At 32.7% G+C, this 21,285-nt stretch overlaps 2 protein-coding genes across 2 annotated transcripts; both read right to left on the reverse strand.

The window, feature by feature from the left end:
- Positions 1–13,834: 13,834 nt before the first annotated feature.
- LOC132729533 (uncharacterized) lies at positions 13,835–15,292 on the reverse strand. The gene is made up of 3 exons (XM_060715308.1): positions 15,073–15,292; positions 14,499–14,661; positions 13,835–14,060 (listed from the first exon to the last, which is right to left on the reverse strand). The coding sequence occupies exons 1-3, from the start codon at positions 15,139–15,141 to the stop codon at positions 13,879–13,881; spliced, it is 414 nt and encodes a 137-aa protein (XP_060571291.1). The 5' UTR covers positions 15,142–15,292; the 3' UTR covers positions 13,835–13,878.
- Positions 15,293–15,841: 549 nt separating this feature from the next.
- Positions 15,842–20,995, reverse strand: LOC132729633 (uncharacterized). Its single transcript, XM_060715443.1, has 3 exons — positions 19,225–20,995; positions 16,786–17,672; positions 15,842–16,022 (listed from the first exon to the last, which is right to left on the reverse strand). The coding sequence occupies exons 1-3, from the start codon at positions 20,906–20,908 to the stop codon at positions 15,882–15,884; spliced, it is 2,712 nt and encodes a 903-aa protein (XP_060571426.1). The 5' UTR covers positions 20,909–20,995; the 3' UTR covers positions 15,842–15,881.
- Positions 20,996–21,285: the final 290 nt, after the last annotated feature.

The raw sequence follows: 21,285 nt of genomic DNA on the forward strand, positions 1-21,285 counted from the left end.
CTGTATCATAAGTGAATAAAATAATATATATCTAGATAAAATGCGGAACATATTAGCACATACATAAAATAAAATTACATTAAAAGTGGGTGGATATTGCTGATATTGACCCAGGCCTAGACTGGACTGCTATAAAAGAAAGGAAATACAATATTGAAAACAAGTAAAATGGTTTCCTGCGGTGAACATTTTAATGATATAAAGATATTTCATTTAACTATTTCAACATTAGTTGGGGGGGGGGGGGGGCGGGGTGATAAATAAACGTTTGTAACAGGAATATAGTTGACAATAATCGAACAATATAGAAGAAGGTCTTTGGAAACTGCATGTGACCGTTGAAGACCGGAGATGATCGAACATAAAACAATTATTTCTTTTCAAGAAATGATTAAATAGGCCTACCATTTTATGAATAATTCCGAGCAAAAAATAAATAAAGTAAACACACAAGTTTACGCAGAAAATATCTCTAATTATTAACATGATTAAGGCAGATGCCACTACGAATATTTTAATTTTGTAGATTTTCAGTATAAACAATTTATTGTTTGTAAAATTTGAGATAGATATTAAAGAAACATTGATAATTTTCAAACACATCATTCAAGTTTTTCCACCTTAAACGGTAAAATAATAATAGAAAATTAGAAATATCACGTAATAGATTTTTGTTCTCAATTAGGTGTAATTCGGACTAATTCCCTACAGGTAAATCCGTAACGTACCGGCAAACGGTATTTAGCTGGGTTTTCGAAAAGGTCAATTAACCAATCGTATACGGTTTACAGATCACATGCTCCTCCATGTACCGAAAACAGGTCACGTGCTCCTCCATGCCTCAAAAGTTAAACGCGTACCAATACCCTGCGGTCTCCAGACCGCAGGGAATGAAAAGGATCACAAAACTGTTACCACTAATTAGGTTTTATACATAAAGATCCCCAATTCAAAATTTGCAAGAAGTGATCAGCAGCCTCCTCAATAAGCAAACTTCGCAAAAAGCTGACAATAAGCAAACAAAAATTCAAGCATATTGGAAAAATAATACATGTACATAATCATTTATGTTGAGAATATTAACAAAATTTAATCCAAATGTGAAATAAACAGATACATGTAAGTAAGCAGCAAAACAAAAGAAAGCAGGCAAGAAACAAAACTGAAGATGGAGCTAAACTATAATGCAGGTTTATTGACAGAAAGTACATGAGCAACTCTCTCCATTCCATGCACCAATTAAACTTTTAAATTGGTCATAATTCACTTCCATTCTGAGGTGTTGAGGAAGTGAATTCCATAGTTTAGGTGCATAGGAACGAAAAGAGTTGCTGCCATAACTGGTGGTTCTTACCTGAGGGATAATGGCTACATTTTTATACCTAAAATTAAAAGAATGAGATTTTATATTAACAAGATCATGTAAGTATGTTGGTCCTTGTTTATGAATAATTTTATGAATTTCGAGGGCTATAGTTCTGATTCGTCTTAATTTTAAATTTGGTAGTTTAGATTTTATTAAAAGTGAGTCATAGTCTGATTGATAGTCATCATAAATGAATCTTAATGCTCTTTCTTGAATTTTCTCTAGTTTTTTTGTGTACTTTTCTCCACAGAAGTGCCAGGTGACAGGGCAGTAATTAAAGTTTGACAGTATAAAAGAGTAATATATGTTCAATTTCCCCAATTTACATAAATTTTTACCTATTCTCTTTAGCACGTTTAGTTGTTTTTGAGGCTTTTTTACAGATATCAGAAATATGATTATCAAATTTGAGTTTAAAATCAAAAGTTACCCTAGAAGTTTAAACAGATTCATCACATTGGATTGTACTATCATTTAAATTGAAACTAATATTTTGATCCCTAGTTTTTTTACCAATAGCAATAGCCTGGAATTTGTCGGGGTTTGCTTTCATATGATTGTCCGAAAACCATTGTATTAATGACTGACTATCTGACTCTAAAGATTCAACAACATTGTCAATGTTTGTGTCACTGCACGATAAAGTGTTGTCATCTGCATAATTATAAAGATCACATTTGTGTACAAAATCAAAAATGTCATTTAAAAATATGTTAAATAATACAGGGCCTAGAATAGAACCTTGAGGAACCCCTTTATAAATATCTTTGAAAGAACTTAAATTTGATCCAAGTTTGACGCACTGTTTCCTATTTGTTAAATAATTTGTTAATAAATCTAGGGCATGGTCGGAGACCCCATAACATCTAAGTTTCATGAGGAGGTCATGGGGTAGGCAGTCAAAGGCTTTTGACAAATCCATTAAAATAGCTGCTATGTATTTGTTTTCATCCAGTGATCTTTTCCAGTCTTCAGTTATTTTAAGTAGAGTGCTTTGACAGCCGTAACCTGGTCTAAAAGCAGATAAGTAAGTATTAAAATGGTCATTGAAAAAGTCAGTTAGTTGGGTATAAATAGACCTTTCGAAGATTTTAGATAAAATTGGAAGGATACTAACAGGTCTGTAATTACCTTTATCTAGAGTACTATTTACTTGAGAAGTATATGAAATTCTGATGGGCATTGTCAATGGTCTGTAAGATAGACCTATTGACCTTGACGTCATATTAAGGTCAATGTCATAGCGACGCATGAAACAGACTCTGCATTGTCATGAGTATTAATCGGGTATAGATCTTAAAGTAGTCTTAATAGAGGTTATCACCCGTTTCGAAAATTTTATGAATAAAATGCCATCTTTTGGGTTATGTTACAAAATCAAAAGTAAAGCCGATCCCGCCAGCAAACAGTTAACAATATTGAACAACGCCTTTATTGAAATAACAACCAATTTATTAAAATGCAGAAATTAATAAAGCTCTCAATACAAAATAATATAAAAATGTATGTAAAGGGGTGATTGTGTCTTGTCGCCTGAAAAGAAAAGAGAGAAAAGGATCGTTATTTATAAATCCTAATTGATTCAAATTAGATGAGATATAGCTACTTAATAATAAAGTCTTATATTAAAAAGATAATATGTTTATTTCTGTTGTGAAATAATGGTAGGATCCAAATAAAGAAATACCTTATACATTGTATGTCTATTTGTTGAAAAATGATAAAAATATACTTTATATGTCTATTTGTTGAAAAATGATAAAAATATACTTTATATGTCTATTTGTTGAATAATGATAAAAAATATACTTTATTTGTCTATTTGTTGAATAATGATAAAAATATACTTCATTCGTCTGTTTGTTGAATAATGATAAAAATATACTATATGTGTCTATTTGTTGAATAATGATAAAATATACTTTATTTGTCTATTTGTTGAATAATGATAAAACTATACTATATGTGTCTATTTGTTAATTATTGATAAAAATATACTTTATTTGTCTATTTGTTGAATAATGATAAAAATATTTTTTATGATACAAGAAAAAAATGGAGTAGCTTAAAAATTCTTGAAAAAATGGCAAACATGTACGTAATCGATCAAAACCATTTTGTCAATAAATATCAGAAAGTTATTTTTTTATTTCAGCGTCTATTTAGACTTTCAGATCGTTGCAATGAGTACTTGTTTTATATAAATGAAGTCCCCCCCCCCCCCACAAAGCAAAGATTTCATGAATATTTTTTTTTTTAACTTTTTCTCATGCTTTATGTAAAGAGACCGTTGCATTAATCGACCATTTGTGTGTGTCTCTTGCGCAGTCGGTTAATACAAGTTTGACTGTACGTTATTTGACTATTTGTTGGTTTACTAATTGCCTGTAATGAAACTAGCTTTTAATGACCTATTTTCTAGATAATTATGGAAACTGTCTTATAAGAAGTATGATACGAACTTTAATTCACCCTCAATATTACTGGTAAAATTTCATATATGATTATGTACTTACATTTTAATCATTTGGAAGTCCTTGACCATTCTTTCCGTTTGATACAATTCCATGCACATCTGTATAAATAAAAATAACATAAATAGAGGGTATTGAATGAGTGTAGGTTCATCACTATTGGACGAGCTCAATAAAATCATATTATACGAGCCTCTGGCAAGCATAACATTATTTTTTTCAACGAGTTAAATATATTTAGTTATGAACTTACACGAATATAATATTCTATTTATCACACAACAAAAAAATAAATACTTTTTAATATGAAAAAGATTCATTTCGCTCATTGTGTAACGCTGCAATGTTAACGTTACACTATGAGCGCGTCAATGAAAAAAATAAATCTTTTTCATAATAAACAGTATTTTATTTTTTGTATGTGATAAATAGAATATTATATTCGTATAAGTTCATAACTGGATTTATTCATATGTATTTTACCAGTATGGAGATACATGTAAGCCAGACTAAACATCCGTGCAAACTGAACCAGCTCTTTACTTATAGCTAACTTCACAGGTATTCGGTGTGTGTCAAAAATTCATTTTATTTTGATGACTATATATAGAGGATATTTGTGTAGTTCAGTGTAAGATCGAAATATATTTTACCGAGTGAACACCAAAAGGTATATTTCACGAGTGGCGCAGCCACGAGTGAAATATGAACTTTGATGTTCACAAGGTGAAATATATTTTAATCTTACACTAAACTGAACAAATGTTCTTTTTATTTCATGCAAAGAAACGTTTTAAAAAGACATTAAACCTAATACTGAATGAAAAGCGCGCCAAATAATAATACAACGTGACGTCATTTACGACGGCACGTCATTGAGTTGGTACCCAGTACTGTGCACGCTGGTATTTCACTGAAACAACGTAAGGGGCTTAAATTCAAAACAGTGAAATTATCAAAGTGGTAATTTTACTGTTTCAAACAGTGAAATTACCAGTTTTATATCACTGATATTTCTATAAACCACCGAAAAGCATGTAATAAAAATTGTCAATTTATATAGTAGTCAATTTTTTTTTAATTAATAAGGTAGTCGGGTTGTAGCATGTGGGATGGTGGGAGAGGGGAGGGGTGGTCATTATGGTCTTTGACACACGCCGAATACCTGTGGCTAACTTTAGAAAATTCTATCTTGATATTCGCAGATTGATAGACAGGTTTTTGTTGTTGTTTTTTTTTAGTGGAAGGTTGAACAGTCAGCAGGTTAAGATAATTAAGGCTTGCAAATATGTAAAGTCTTACCAGTGTCAAAATTGACGGCCGGCTCAAGTTTAATCTATTTTTTTCATACAGCCCATTACACACTACCTAATCTATTACAAGCATATGATATAGCAATGAAATAGAATGTCCCCAGGTTAAAATTTGCAAAGTGTGAACTATGATTATCTCCCATATTTGATATATGCAAAAGTTTTTTTCAACAAAAAAATGAAACAATTATGTTAAAAACATAGAATGAAAAGTAGAAAAAAACTGTAAACTCAAAATTTTCCAAAAAATTAAATATGATCTTTTTAAAATTTCAAAGCGGACTTAATTGGGTGAAAGACGATACCCGTTTAGTTTGCATTACTATTATCGTATATAAACCAATTTAAGACATATCTGTGAAAATTAGCCTCCTTATCAATAACTATAAGGAAAAGGCATAATTTTAGTCTGCCCTTTATTAAAAGGGCGGACAACTTTTTCAGTCTGCCCTTTAAAAAAAGGGCGGACAACTCTTTGTCCCTTTCTCGTATGAGAAGGGGAATCTTGTGATGCGTGTATGTGGTCGCACGGTCACTTTCCTGAATTGTCCTCGATGCATGTATGTGGTCGCATGGTCGAAAACTCTAATTAAATTACAACATCTTTAAGATCGCTTTAAGATCGCTTTAAATTTAATGTTCTTTAAAAAAAGCCCTGCTTAACTAAAAAGGAGGTTCAAAATCCTAAATAGGACTTTGTTACTTTTTTAGTATTTTTAAAATCCTAACAAGGATTTATAACTTTTAATTAGGAGTTACAAAAGCCTTATTTCGACTTCGACACTCATAATTAGGATAAATAAGCCTAATTACAAATTTGTAACTCTTAATAAAAAGTTTTAAAAAGCCAAATTAGGAGAAATAATAAACAAAATTAGGAGCTGGAAAATAAAATATTAATTAAAAGGGTCTTCAATGTAAAATAAAATCCTAATTTGAACGTTGTAACTTCTTATTAGGTTTTTATTTCCCCTAATAAGTCATTAAAACTTCTATACAAACTCTTAATTATATTAAAAACGTCACGCCAACACAGTAAGGTCATATAGCGACTTTCCAGCTATACAGGTATGAAGACCTCCGGTGCCTGTCCGTGTACGAAAGGAAACTTTTAAAAGTAGAACCACCCATGTCTCTAGCTTCCTCACATGAAAAAAAAATCTTCTAAGTCCCTGGCGGGATTTGAACCCACAGAAACGAGGGGCATGTAGATCGACACTACAGTATAGTCTGTCCCATTAAAAATGGAAATGAACTTTTGCCTGGTATGAATTAACAAAACGATGTTGAATAAAAAGTAAAACATTTTTGTAAACTAAAAAAAAGTCACCCTCGAGATTTTTCAGGATTTTACTGTAAAGTGTCTACTTTTCTTGTGAAAGCCAATTTTGATTTCTCTATGGAAAATCTCTGTTGTTTATTTTCCGTAGCCATTGCCGAAGTACTCTTCATTTGAAGATGAACGGGAGAAAGCACGTGTCATGTTTCTAATATATACATGAGGTTCTCGGGGTTGTTTCATGATTATTTTACAAAGCTGGATCTACAAGATGTAACGGTTTAGTTGCAATGCATGATGGAAAACTTTAAAAAATGAGACAGGGTTCCCACTCTTAGATATTTTGAAAATTTAAGGACTTTTCCAGGACTTATCAAGGACCTTTTTTGATTTTTTAAGGACTTTTTAGAAGATTAAATTTCAAGCTATTTGATTTTTTTGTCCTATGAATATGTTCATGGTAATGTTTATAACAACATTTAATAACACCAATATAATACATGTAGTTCATGACATAAATCTAACTCTATCTAAGAAATACATTCAGTGTCTATAAATAATGTAATGCACTTTGTGACAGCAACTGTTTTTGCAGGTTGTCTGCAATTTTCATGTAATTTTGCTGTGTTTAATGCTTCCAAGGGATCACTTTTTCACCAGATATTCATAGTACTTTAATAAGTAACCTCACATTTGACCTCAGTCCACTAAGACTTCATAGAATGGCAAAAGCATGTCACACTGAAGGGTATATGAAAACTGCCTGCAGGTGTTTCTACATTCAAAATTTCACAACTTTCATGTTTAAATGTTGTATTTACAAAAAAATAATATGACTTAGCCAACTATAACTTTCATTCATTCCATTGAAATTGGCAGTTCAGATGTTGTAAGAAAAAAAAATTGTAACATTTGCTTATCTAACTGTTAGGTTCATTAATGAATAGGCAAATGTACTTGCAAGATATAATATTTGTTGTCCACATTTAAATTTGTAGGGTATAATTTTGTTAAAATTACATACAAGTTCATTCGTATTATTTTTTTCATTTAATAGCTTTTATGGAGTATACTGTATTTGGGTATATTTTGGTTCAAAAATGTATATTTTGGGTACGTTTGATTACATCTTAGTGAAAGTGTATATTGTATTCATGATTAAAACAGCACTTTTTTTAGTAAAACACATTTATTTTTAGTATATTTTGGCTATATTTTGGTATTTTGTGCTACCCAAATATGGTGTGGCCGATTGGCTGTGCTCTGCCTTGACATTATAGTTCACATATGTAATACTTTTGTTTATTTTATATTAATTTACCTTTGGCTTTTTGCATGGTTGTGAGCAATTAGGATACAAAAATTTGCCCAAGGAAACAACCAGACCTGTGAGCAGGTGAGCTTTCATCTTAGCACGGGCCAATCAAGCAAACTTGAGGTCGATTTGTGACTGTCTTACTAGATTTTCCAAACAAAACCCCAATAGTAACCAGAAAATAAATGACAAATCTCATAAATGTCAAACTTGGCCTCCCAAAACACATATAAATCGAAAAATCATCAACATTCAAGATGCGGAAGTCAATATACTGTGTTAAGACGGCCATTTTGGTTTTTTTGACTTACCTCCCCTTTTCCAGACTAATTCCCGTACCTTCCCGGACTTTTTTATGTTACAACACTAATTCCCGGACTTTTTAAGGCCGGGAGCTCCTGTTTTCAAATTCACGGACATTTCCCGTTTTCCCGGACAGCGTGGGAACCCTGATGAGAAATAAGCAACAAGAACACCGAGTCACATGGAGTAGATCTAGAAATTGCACTTAATTTTAAGCTTAATAGATCTAGAATCCGATGAACTTTATAAACGTCACGACAAATTCGCATATATCTATTCCTTCATTGCCAGTTTCTATCCAGTTCCGTAGATCCCACTTTTTGACTTCAAAAATCCTTAATGACATGAGTCATGACTCCTACACTTTTGATGATCCAGTTTATTTAAACTGATAATCCGTCTCATTATTAAAACATTCTTCAATTTGTGGAGTTATCTGGGTTAGCAAATGAAATATGTAAATGAAACACATCATAATTCATTATGTTCCAAATCCATAATTCAAGAACGGCCCATCAATTTTAGTTGTCTACATCACAATGCTTATGGATTCCTGACGAAAAAAAACTTTATTACGTCAACAACAATTGACGAAATATATGACGTAACAAAAATGTCTCGCGCTTTTTATGGATGATTACAGTTGCGGCATTGACAGAGGGCGGTTAGGCATATGTAACCTCAAACAGATAATTTTAAGCATTGAGATAAATTTGTCTTGATGGCATTTAAAATAATTTTTGTAAACCCAGATTTTGCAAATTCCACGTTCAATTCATATATTAATAATATAAAACGTTTGATAGATTTCTAACATTTAAAAATAATTTTAAACACACTTAAAATGACATGAATCTTCAACAGTACAATAATTCTTTCATTAACTAGATCCTACATATAAAATTCGTTTTGATTTTATGTTTTTGAACATTTTTTATATTTCTCAGAAATAGTTTCCCTACATATTTATCGTTATTCAAGACTTCTGTAAATCTTACTCTTTTATCTACAAAATATACAATACGTGGTATTTTTCTCCTGCGAAAAATATGCTAGATTTTAGATCTATTGTTTTTGTAAAACACTGAATATTTTAAAATTTTAGGAAAGCTAAAATTATTGAGAACGTCACTCGATGTTTCTCTTTGACTCGATCTACCCTTCATATAAACAAAAGGATTATTTAGTGTCCAGCTTTATTTGTCATCCAATGTTCAAAAACGCTGTATTTCTTAAAAATCATGTGTGTTAATTTTCATAGAAGAAAAAAAGTCAATACTATATTGAAATCCGTTCATAGTCGCCTTCTATTTTTCATAGTGCTTCATAGTACCGCGTAGTGACGTAATCAAGGGCCAAATAAAGCTTGACTATAAATATGTTAGTGTTCATCTTTAGCTGTTCTATAGAAATTAGAAACATTCTCCTGTCGCTATAGCTCCTGTCGAAGTTTCTAATTTCTGTAGAACAGCACGGATGAACACTAACATATACATGTAACATTTTGTGTCTACAAAAAAACCACTTATTGTCGCTTATTGAACACTCCAATTCAAACTTTCTCTAAATAATATCAAATCACTGCCGGTATTTCTGGACATTTTGTTGAATTGCGAGACGGAAAGTTAAACATGTATTTACGAGCTTAAATTGAATAGGCCTACGTTTGATTGCTTAAACTAGAAAGCATAATATTATATTCTTATAATTTACATTTTCCCCGAACGCGAGTCTCCCGTTAGCGACGGAGTTAGTTAAAGTAGACACTGTGGTAACAAGCAAACAAATGCTGAACGTATAGTGAATCAGTTTTCTAAATATTTTTTGTCAGATTTGCATGATAATGTAGTATTTGTTGGCGTTTTCTTGTGAAAGTTGAAACCTACGGAAAGTTTTAGCGCACGAACATCGCACCCGAAATAAGAAGGGTAACATATTTTTGTATCCCATCGAACGTGGTCACTTTATTAATTTTTGAATAGACGTGTTGCACTCTAATGGACAGAATTCAGACAACTTCAGAATTATTTAAATTAAACATTGATTAGCGAAGAACCATTTTTATAGTCTTCTAGCTGGTATTCCCGCTCCCCTACGACGCGTTGCGGTATTCAAGACGCGCTTGATTGAAAAGCTATAATCAAATCACTTTCTTAAAAAAATATGAAATACGACATTATATCATGGTAACTAATTAAATCTTTGTGTGTTAGAATTTATAAACCTTACTGATATTTTCACTTCAAATGATTTTGATTATTTTAAATAATGGTTTGCTAGTAAAATTGCCTTTTTGACTCCAACTTTGTTGTCATTTTTCATTTTAATGATAACCTTTAGCTTTTGACCAGTAAGTGAATAAGGATAATAGCGAGCTCGACGAGCTGGCCCGAAGGGCCTGCTCGCAAAGCGAGCTTTACGGTAACGCGAGTACCTGCTAAGTGATGGTTTTGAAAACTTTCGTCCAAAGTACCGAATTGGACACATCGCAACCTTTCGAATTTAAAGATAACGATAAAAACTGAGGAATTCTGACTTAAAACGGATGTGTAGACTGGTCACCCGCGCACGTCTATGGGAACCATAATTGGACAGGTAACCAGAATAACGGAAGCTGTGTATAAAAAAATGAAAATCGAAGGCGCCATTTTGTTTGAAATCTGATAAATAAAAACAATTTTTTGTCGAATTTTGTTGTGAAAACTATCTAGAATGAAAGAAAATGGTCTAACTAAGAAAATGAATCCGAACACCAATATCTTTTATTCAGTCGTTAACGCTGTACAGACGTTTAAAGTATTGTTTACGTGACGTCACAGCGTAGCGCCAAACAACACGTGCAAAACAAACAAATCAACAAGTACGCTATTTTAATGTCGCAAACGTTTTAAGTTTTACATTTATTTCACTTTAAATAATCTTTATTTCGCTTGAAAAATTATAGAGTGAAATAAAATAAACAAAGTTTTATCAACGTTTTCAAAACTCGTTATTCATTTCACGACAGGGGCGGAGCCATATTTAACACAGTACGTGTGACGCCACACGCACTCGTTACTGCATTTGAAATAAAAATGAGCGATTGTTTCATACTATTTCACGTAAAAAGTACATCGAGCTCGCTTTGAGGCTTTGCCTTTTTCATATTATTTTTTTATAATTACCGAGTATATTTCACGCTAATTGTGAGACGAACCCTAAATGACGTCTATCAATCTCCACACAGTGATCTCCCCTTAATTCTTCGGCGTAGATCTCTGCCACCAAGGTCCCGATATATCAGAATTTCTGATATACTATATTTTTTCAAAAATTGTTTTATCTACTGCTTTTATCTATCAGATAAGTTTTCTCTCATTTATTTAACAATGTTTATGAATAAATAAATAAATAATATGAATATTTAGAAATAATTTTAAAAATTATGAGATTATTTTCTTCCGAGACGATATTTTGATATTTTATATTTTTTAGCTTTTGAATTTATTTTTCGTTATTTTGTATACTTTCGATAATTTTTTGATAAACTATATCGAACGTAGGCACCAAAAGTTAAAAATAAAACAGAAAGAGAAAAATAACGTTAGATTTTCTTTGTAACGGTCGATATTTACATTTGAATTTCGACGTTACGTCATGTGACTTTCATCATCATGTGACGTCTTTGAAGGCAGTGATTACAATTCTGCCAAGGGAGGTAATCACTGTGAGGAGTTTGGACGTCTATATGGGCGCCGCCATTTTGAAATGGACGTCACGTCAGGTTACAACGTAAGTCAACGGGAAAAAATATAATTTTAGCATTTTGACAACATTCGTGACTTTATGAAAAAAATGAAAAACATGCCTAGAGATATTGACGTCAGGGTTAACATGACATTAATTTAAATGATTTTACTTTTATATTAAATAAAAAATGGAATGTTCAAATTTGATGGGACAGACTATAGTCTAGTTGCGTAAGTATACTTAAAACATGAGTATTATAAATACACTTAACATGTAGAATAGTTTCATACTATTACTTTAATTTTTTCCTTTCACAGTTTAATTGAAAACAAAAAGGACATTTAATGTGATTTCGTCTTAGAAAGTATGGATTTAACATAAATATTGATGCTGATAGTAAATTGTATTTAGTATCGTGTGTGATAATGAAAGAATAATATGAAAAAGGCAAAGCCTCAAAGCGAGCTCGATGTACTTGTATGAAAGCTCATTTTTATTTCAAATGCAGTGACGAGTGCGTGTGACGTCACACGTACTGTGTTAAATATGGCTCCGCCCCTGTCGTGAAATGAATAACGAGTTTTGAAAACGTTGATAAAACTTTGTTTATTTTATTTCATTCTATAATTTTTCAAGCGAAATAAAGATTTTTTTAAGTGAAATAAATGTAATACTTAACACGTTTGCGACATTAAATTAGTGTACTTGATTTGTTTGTTTTGCACGTGCTGTTTGGCGCTACGCTGTGACGTCACGTAAACAACACTTTAAACGTCTGTACAGCGTTAACGACTGAATAAAAGATATTGGTGTTCGGATTCATTTTCTTAGTTAGACCATTTTCTTTCATTCTAGATAGTTTTCACAACAAAATTTGACAAAAAAAATGTTTTTATTTATCAGATTTTTCAAAACAAAATGGCGCCTTCGATTTTCATTTTTTATACACAGCTTCCGTTATTCTGGTTCCCTGTCCAATTATGGTTCCCATAGACGTGCGCGGGTGACCAGTCTACACATCCGTTTACAGTCAGAATTCCTCAGTTTTTATCGTTATCTTTCAATTCGAAAGGTTGCGATGTGTCAAATTCGTTACTTTGGACGAAAGTTTTCAAAACCATCACTTAGCAGGTACTCGCGTTACCGTAAAGCTCGCTTTGCGAGCAGGCCCTTCGGGCCAGCTCGTCGAGCTCGCTAATATGTGGATGTTGATGGAACAAAGAATTAGTAATTCATCATATAAATGTCATGTATTAAATCATGTAGAACTAGATAGACTTTTTTATAAGAAATATTTTGTAAGAATACCCAAATGATATACGTTTCTATTGTTTTTATCAATATTTGAAATATTTCTTGAAAAAAAAATGCCCATTGGAAACAAATCCACTTTAAAAAGCATTTTTTTATTTTGAGTTCATCAGATTAATCAGGACATTCATTGATGTCCAAAAGTTACTAAATATTAAGTACAAACATTTACTCAATACTTAATATACATGTAATTTAATACCACTAGCTAACTTCATTTTACATCTTGCGACATTAAACGGTAGTGTTGCGACATTTAACAGCAAGGGAAAACCGTTCGACAGTAAACGTTATCATTGTGACATTTAACTGCAGAAGATTTTGCGACATTCAATGGCGACAAGTTCTGCAACATTTAGCGGCGTTGAAACATGTATATAACGGCGCCACACACATCATTTGAGCCGTGTCACGACAAAACCAACGTAATGCGTTTGCGACCAGCATGGATCCAGACCAGCCTGCGCATCCGCGCAGTCTGATCAGGATCCATGCTGTTCGCTTACCAACTCTTTTATAAGTAGAGAAACTGAAAGCGAACAGCATGGATCCTGATCAGACTGCGCGGATGCGCAGGCTGGTCTGGATCCATGCTGGTCGCAAACCCACTATGTTGGTTTTGTCGTGACACGGCTAAAAATCTTATCAAATTCAATGGTTTCGGAAATATTACGTTGTGTCAGTGTTTGTTAATATGTAAAAAGTGTCCCTGCATAACCGGGTACTTTAGGACTTTGTTTTTATTTTCACCTTAAAGTAACAATATTAAACTATCACCTAAAACGTCTTTATTGTAAAAAAAAACATATTAATAAAGAATCAGGCAATAACTTACGACTGGTCACACTAGATGTCGTGGAAATATTATCGTCTGCGTCCATTTGGATAACGTTGCGGTTGTTTAGCAACTGTGCTTCAGACGCCAATTTTTCGGCGGCTGCTTGAAGAAGTCTTGCCACACAATCATCAGCTAAAAAGTAAGTAAAAAAACTAATCAATTTTGTCAAAAATGTAATATACATATTTATTCTTAGAAACAAAATTTAAGCTCCTGATATATTCAGCAAAAAAAAATAATAAGTGCACGAGCACTTTTTTAGATAAAGGTGAGTGTATTATGTAAGAAGTTGTTCTGCTTAAATGTCCTAATAAAATTATATTGTTATCAAGAGAGACTCAATTCTTTCTTAGTATTTTAGAAAAAAATACTTTATAAGAGTATCAATGTGTAGTCTTGCACGTCTTTAATTACATTAAATTTTGGTCTCTTAATATTACACCATTGAATGAAACTAAGATTTATTTGGGACACCAATTTGATTACTTTGCAAACTTGTAGCATTCATTTGTGCTAAGACAAAATTAGCATTACAGGAAATAAGATGCCAATAAATTGTAAAAAATCAACCTGTGACCGTGTCTTTTGCGGCAAACATATCAGGTATATCAATATAATTCTTGGACAACACCATATCCCGTGCCCCTGCCTCATCTAAGTCCGTCTCAGGATCCACTCGTTGGCCTCGTCTGGCGTAAAAGCGGCGACGGAGTCGGTTCATTGTTCGAGCCCACTGTTAACACAAAGCAACACGGATTATAATCCGGTTGGATAATTTCTGAAGTTATCTTAAGAAATCACGACTGTGCCATATGATTGAGCGAAAACTACGATTACCAATTTCATGTCCAGAAATTGTCCTTGATTGATTTTAATATTTTGTGTTTAATACTTGTTTGCTGCTTGAAGATGTCCACATAGGCCTGGGTTTATTTCATTTTATTTATATTTTTTTGTTTATTTCTTTGTTTGTTTGTTTGTTTCTTTCTTTCTTTCTAAACATATTCATTCATTCATTCATTCATTCATTCATTCATTTATCAGTTTTTAAATAATAATACAATTAATTAAACTTAGATACTCATATGTAAGTACATTCCCTTTCTAAAATACTTTGTTATACAAATCTTAGTGTATCACTTACTCTTTTATTACATGCTTGTTTCGCTCTCACACACCAAGCGAAACATCCTGTTTTATCTTCTTCAGCCATTATGAAATAAGTTGCAGTAGTCAACGCAGAGGTACAGTATGTCTTCGTTGCTTGAAAACGACGTCAAACATGACTATGACGTCATGACGTTGTTAAACAAAGGGAGATCATTGGAAAACTTAATTATTTGTAGGTTGTTTATATTTGTGTTAGAACTTTTGAATAAATTATTGTCTCGGTATTATTTTGCAGTTGATTGGTCCACGTGATCAGTACTATGTTGAGAACACATGCTGTTAATTAAGTAAACATAGAGATATCATTGTCCATAACACTGGTTGTCTCCCTTGATAATAAATCATAAACCGCCAAAAAAAACTTTCCTCATTGCAAAAAAGTTTCGTAAATTTTAATTTTGAGTTTAATAGAACATTTAGAAATATTTAGACAAGGCAGTGTTTTGACTTTAATTCACTTTAATTTTACCAATTGCCAAAGATGCAAAAGATAGTTCATGTATATAGAAAAATTAGATACCAAAAATAAACAGTTTTTGAGAATGAATAAAAATGAAATCATTTCTGAAGCGTAATGGGCCTTTAAATTTTGGAACTCTTGAATTCGTAGTGAAAAACAAGTTCGTGATCCTGACAAAGGCTCCAGAGGTCGACCCTTAACCATCGTTAGATAATAATACTATACTGTCAGTATAGTATATGTGATTAAACAGAAGCAAGGCTAAAAGTGAACAAAGAAGTCATAGCGATATTACAAATTTATTTTACATACTTATTTTGTTATCAATTGAGAAAATCAGAAACAAATGAAATGGGTATGCTCTTCGGAGCTTTTCCTTTCTTGTCTTTTCTTTTCTTCTTATCTTTCTTATCGGGAGGAGAAGCTAGGGAATATTTGTCTTCGATGTCTTTAAGTCTTGGATCCTGCAATCAGGAGGAATATGATTTTGTTTATTTCTTTTTATATTTGTTGTTACTGAATTGTTAAAAGTTATTTCACATGAAGTTACAAAGTTTATTGATTACCCGGACTATTATAATGATTTCTTGATTAGCTATGAATAGCTAACCGTTAAATTTTTAAACACATTTTGTCATGTATTATCAGTTTCGGTTTACCTTGTGTTTTTCGATAAGATATTGAAATTTATTACCTTAATATATATGCATATAGATCTATATATCATTTTAAAAATGAAACAAAATTCATAAAATTTTACAGGATTATTTATTTAACAAGAACAATGTGACGACATGATTTGATGACATCATAAATGAAAGCGCATATCGTTACGCGGAGAAAATCGGTAAAAAAATAATTGAAATCCCTAAAAAAAGCATTAAATAAATAGATATTATGTTTGTTTTATATGTAAGATCAAGATACATTCCACTCGTGAACTTGAATTATATTATTTTGGTTACCGTTCTATCTATTCAAAGATAATGGCAAAGAAGAGTTTCAACATGTCTGATAAACTAGCGTTATTTGAAACGTCTGGCTAGTACAGTAAAAGCAACAACATAGAATACAGCATGATGAATGTTCAAAAACTTTTCAATGCCCTAACTCGTAGACTTTCTAAAACTGGTTTAAATCGATACAAAATATTTTCATTAAATGTTGTGTGACCAAAACGCGTGTTTAATGATCATGTGAAAATAGTCCGTCAAAATTGTTACTCACGGTTATTCGGATTATTTCTTCGGGTACCATCATGTACTCTCTGTTGTCTAGAATCTGTGGTTGATCTGTAGCGCAGACGACAGTTGATGACGTATTAAGCTCTTCATTTTGTTCTGTAACCGAATCCTCCAATTCATTATCTTTACCGTCTTCAACTGATAAATCAAGATCTTCTTCGAATTCTTCGTAATAGTATGCAGGTTTTTCTTTCTTTACTTTCAAATGTTTATTTGCTTCCCCTTTTGTTTTTATCTTTTCTTTTATTCTACTTTGTAACTTCTTTTTATTTGGACGGTCACCATGGCTTGGTTCAACAACGTGACGACTGTAATCTACGGTTGCACTCGTCTCCAAGAATGCAGGTTCCTGTGTCGATTCGGTAGCCTCGTTTTCAGTTTTGTCAGTGTCAATAAAATTTAGGGGCGGTAGTTTTTCAAATAATTGCTGTTCTTGTGTTTTTCGAGTGCACATGTTGTTAATATTTTGGTCTGTGTATTGATTATACATGCATTTTTGTTCCGTTTGTTGAATTTTGGTTATATTTGCTTCAGCTTCGTTTAATTTGATATCTTTTGGTGACCTATTTTGAATTGTGGTGTCATTTTGCTCCTCGTCTTCATACGGTGTCTTTGTTAATATTGTGTCTTGAATTGTAGTGTCGTTTTGTTTTTTGTCTTGTTTGTGAACGTTAACATCGTTTGTATTTTTGGTTTTCTTTGACGTAATCTCTTTAATCTGATTAGGTGAAGTTTCTTTTGGTTGAGTCTCTGTTGTGGCTACTTCTTTTTCTGCTGATTGCGTCTGCAGTCGTCGCCTTACTGGTATAAATCTTCGCATTTTATGACCTGGTTCTTCTTCAGTTTTTGTTTCGTTGTCTGGTAGAGTGTCTGATGGAAATAAACATACTTTTATCATTCATTTTGGCATAAATAGTGTGAAATAAAACATTAAGAATTCGTGCCATTTTAATATCGAGTCTATATCATTCAGTATTATACCTTACATAAATGCATCCCCTTTCTTTTTTATATAAGTGTAAGAGGGCCTTAAAATATTATAATATTCGCGATGACGTTCAGGGGTCCGTAGCCGCTTAAGCGGAAACTATAATGTTTTTGTCGGACCGCTAAAATTTAGCGGGGTAAACCATAGGGAATGTCTTAAAACAAGCACGCAATATACAAGCTCACTGACAACAATTTTCAGTACATTTTACAAAAAAATTTTGCTATTCAAACAATATGATTTTCTCCCCCTTAAACTTTCATCAGTATGTGTTAGCAAATGAGTTATAATAAAAGAAGTAGCACACAGTACGTCGGACCTCTTAGCCTTATAGTAACCTCCCAGTCAGCCCAAAACATTTAAATGCCTGTGCACTGAGGCTTTCGGTGTTTTGTTCTATTTCTTAAAAAATATCGTGTATTTTACTGTTAGTATCTAGATCTATACCAGTACTGAATTATGTTTATATTGTTTTGCATGTAAGATTGAAATATAATTTCACTGAGTGAACACAAGATGCAATATTTTCACGAGTGGCGTAACCACGAGTGAAAATATAATAGCTGGTGTTCACTAATGAAATGTATTTCAATTTTATATGTAAAACAAATAAATTTTCTTTTTATTTCATGCTTTTTAAGTGATTTTAAGTATTTTTTACTGATTTTGCCGCGTAACATCGCGCATTCTTCTTTGTGACGTCATCACATCATGGCGTCACATCATCAATTTTGAAATATAGTTCTGTTAAATTTCTCTAATTTTGTAACATTTTTATCATGATGTATGGTGACATCGACTTTCTTTTCCTAAAGAAGCAAAATTTACGCATGACAGCATTTATTTCTGCCTGTTATTCCATTTAGTTATGATTTTCTTTTCATCCGCATTCAGATATATAGTCCGGCTACAGTGAAAATTATTGTTCTCTTGTGGTAGAAAGGGATTAAATGCTCCAGGGAAATCAATTTTAACTTTTTTACAGGAAGGGATGTCTATACTTATCTGAGTTCTCTGTGGCGAATATTTAGAATTTTTGTTTTCATCTTAAATCTGTTTTTGTTTTAACGAGACTCCTTGTAAAGCGTTTAGTGCTTTCTTCAGCAAAATTGTTGAAAAAATGCATCATGTTAAGGGGAACTTTATCTTAATGAATTTAGCAATGCAGCTTTTCAGAATTTTGGATTCATATAATCACGTTTTCAACTTTATGAAACTTCATAATTTACATATAGTTAAAACGTCCACGCCGGTTAATTAAGCTGTCACCTGTATGCGTGGGAAATGGTTATTCAAGACCAATTTATCAAGACGCAGTGATCTCCCCTTATCGGTATCTGCCATAGAAGGTTATCAATGTGACGAGTTTATAATAACGACATATTTATCTCCTTTAAATGTTTAAACGGCTAAAACTGAGTATAATATACTTACAATTTGGAATAGCTTTAAATATGTTTAGTTTTTCTCTGGCCATTGCATCATTTAATTCTTTTGCTAAAACTTTTGGATCCCCCTTAAACATGCTATTTTCAAATTCTTGAGCAGTTGTAGTTGTTAAGGTTTCCATAGCTGTACACTGTTCTTGAGGACTTTCTTTTTCGTATAAAAGACGGAGTTTTTCAAGCTCGGCATATTCATTATCGGTCATAGGTGGGCCGGTTTTAAGGACTTCCTCTAGTCCACCAGGTGGCAGTGGTTTGATTTCAACTCCTTCCGGAAGTGGATCTGTTTCATTTAAATAGTCAACATAAAAACTGATTGAGCGGCATTGTTGAAATACAGGAGCGTTTTCTAGCTTTTTAGTAACACTTGTTTCCAAGTGCTGTGACACTATTACGTAACCGTTCACTGTGCTATAAATAGAAGTACTTATGCACGACTCCGGGTCCCTATTCGGTGCAGGGTGCTGATTGTCAATTTTCTGCATTTGTAATTTAGAATTTTGATACATGTTTTCAAAATCAATCAAATCAGGACATTTTTTTCTTTCAGCTTCTTTCTGCGGCTTTTGAAACTTTGGAGTTTTCTTTCTTCGATTGTTTGATGTATTCTGCTGAAAAGGGACGTTTCCGGTTTCTCTTTGGGATATCTTTTCTTTCTCAAGATCAAGCGTTTCTGTGCGAGTTTGATAATTTCTTTCAGTTTGGTAAGAATTTATTCCTTCTTCGAGTTTAGTCTTCATAAAAATATTCTCTTTAAAGTTTTTCTCTTGTTGAATCATGTCGCCGGCTCCACCTTTGATTACGCTGAGTAACTTTTTAATTGGGTTTATATGGCAGTTCCTCAAATTTTCGCAGAATTCCTCGAGGGATAGGTTCATTTCATTTTCCTCTCGGAGGGTGTAGAGCCTTTCAGCGAGAGAATCTCTCTTACTCTGAATCGCCCGGAATGACAGCTGTTCTCTTACTTCCCTCGGTTCACCGTTAATCTCCTTTTTCAAATAGATGAACTTGGTAAATCTACTCAACCAATGTAGAAGATCGGCTTTTGAAAAATCGCGTCCATTTTCTCTCACAAACTTATTAAAAAGAGATGTAAAATCAGAGAAAGAAATTCGACTGTACTTTAAAATTGCCTCCCTGTATTGAGCTACTTTATATGGCTCGATCTCATCTTTTTGCTTGTTGTTAATGTCTAGGGTTGATTCATTTGGCGCTGTTCTGTCCCAGCGCCGTTCAGTAAACGCTTGGCTATTTATTGTTGAATCTACATCATTATTACTGATATTCGAATCCAAAAGCTTCAAATCTTTCAACTGGGTATAGAATACATCATTAGCGTCCGCACTTTTTGTGCCTATCTTATGCAGATTCCGTACAGGCTCACTAGAACTATAACTTTTTGTCAAAGAGTTGAATCTTCTTACTGTAGACGTTGTAGACATCTTTGTCGGTGACTTCCTTTCTTGAATTCCTTGGAAACATTTAACACATGTTGTTGATTTAGAAAGTGTCTTTCCATAGAATGTTACTACGAACAATATGGCGTTCCGGACAAGACAGAGAAAATTTAGGAGTATCTCCCAAAAAAGGCGAATCGTGTCAACAATATCATAATATGTGAAGTCGTCGCCGTCCTCGGATTTGTCGTTTTCTCGATATTCAGAAATTCTCATCAATTAGTTATTGTTCAAATGCACATTTTAAATTCCGCGTTGTTACATATCCGGCGTTGTTTGTTTTCCGCACTTCCGTTTCCTGTTACTGACGTCGACGGCGTCGCGGGAAAAGACGGTCAGTTTTGTCGAGCCATTACGCTTCATTACGATTCTTACTCAATATTCTATTAGTAAGAGTTTAACTTAGACTCTAAATAGTCCGGAACATAAATTTAATTTTTCTTTCGATATAAGAAACAGATATTGAAGTAAGAGACATGTTTTATATAATTATATATATAAAAAAACAACAAAACACGAATGAAGCGGGTTAACATGTAAGAACATGGAAAAAAAATAATTTAATACGACCTATTGAGTGACTCAATGATAAT

Source organism: Ruditapes philippinarum, unplaced genomic scaffold (genome assembly GCF_026571515.1).
Source record: "Ruditapes philippinarum isolate M1 unplaced genomic scaffold, ASM2657151v2 ctg742_1_1_1_1, whole genome shotgun sequence".
Classification (NCBI taxonomy): Eukaryota; Metazoa; Mollusca; class Bivalvia; order Venerida; family Veneridae; genus Ruditapes; species Ruditapes philippinarum.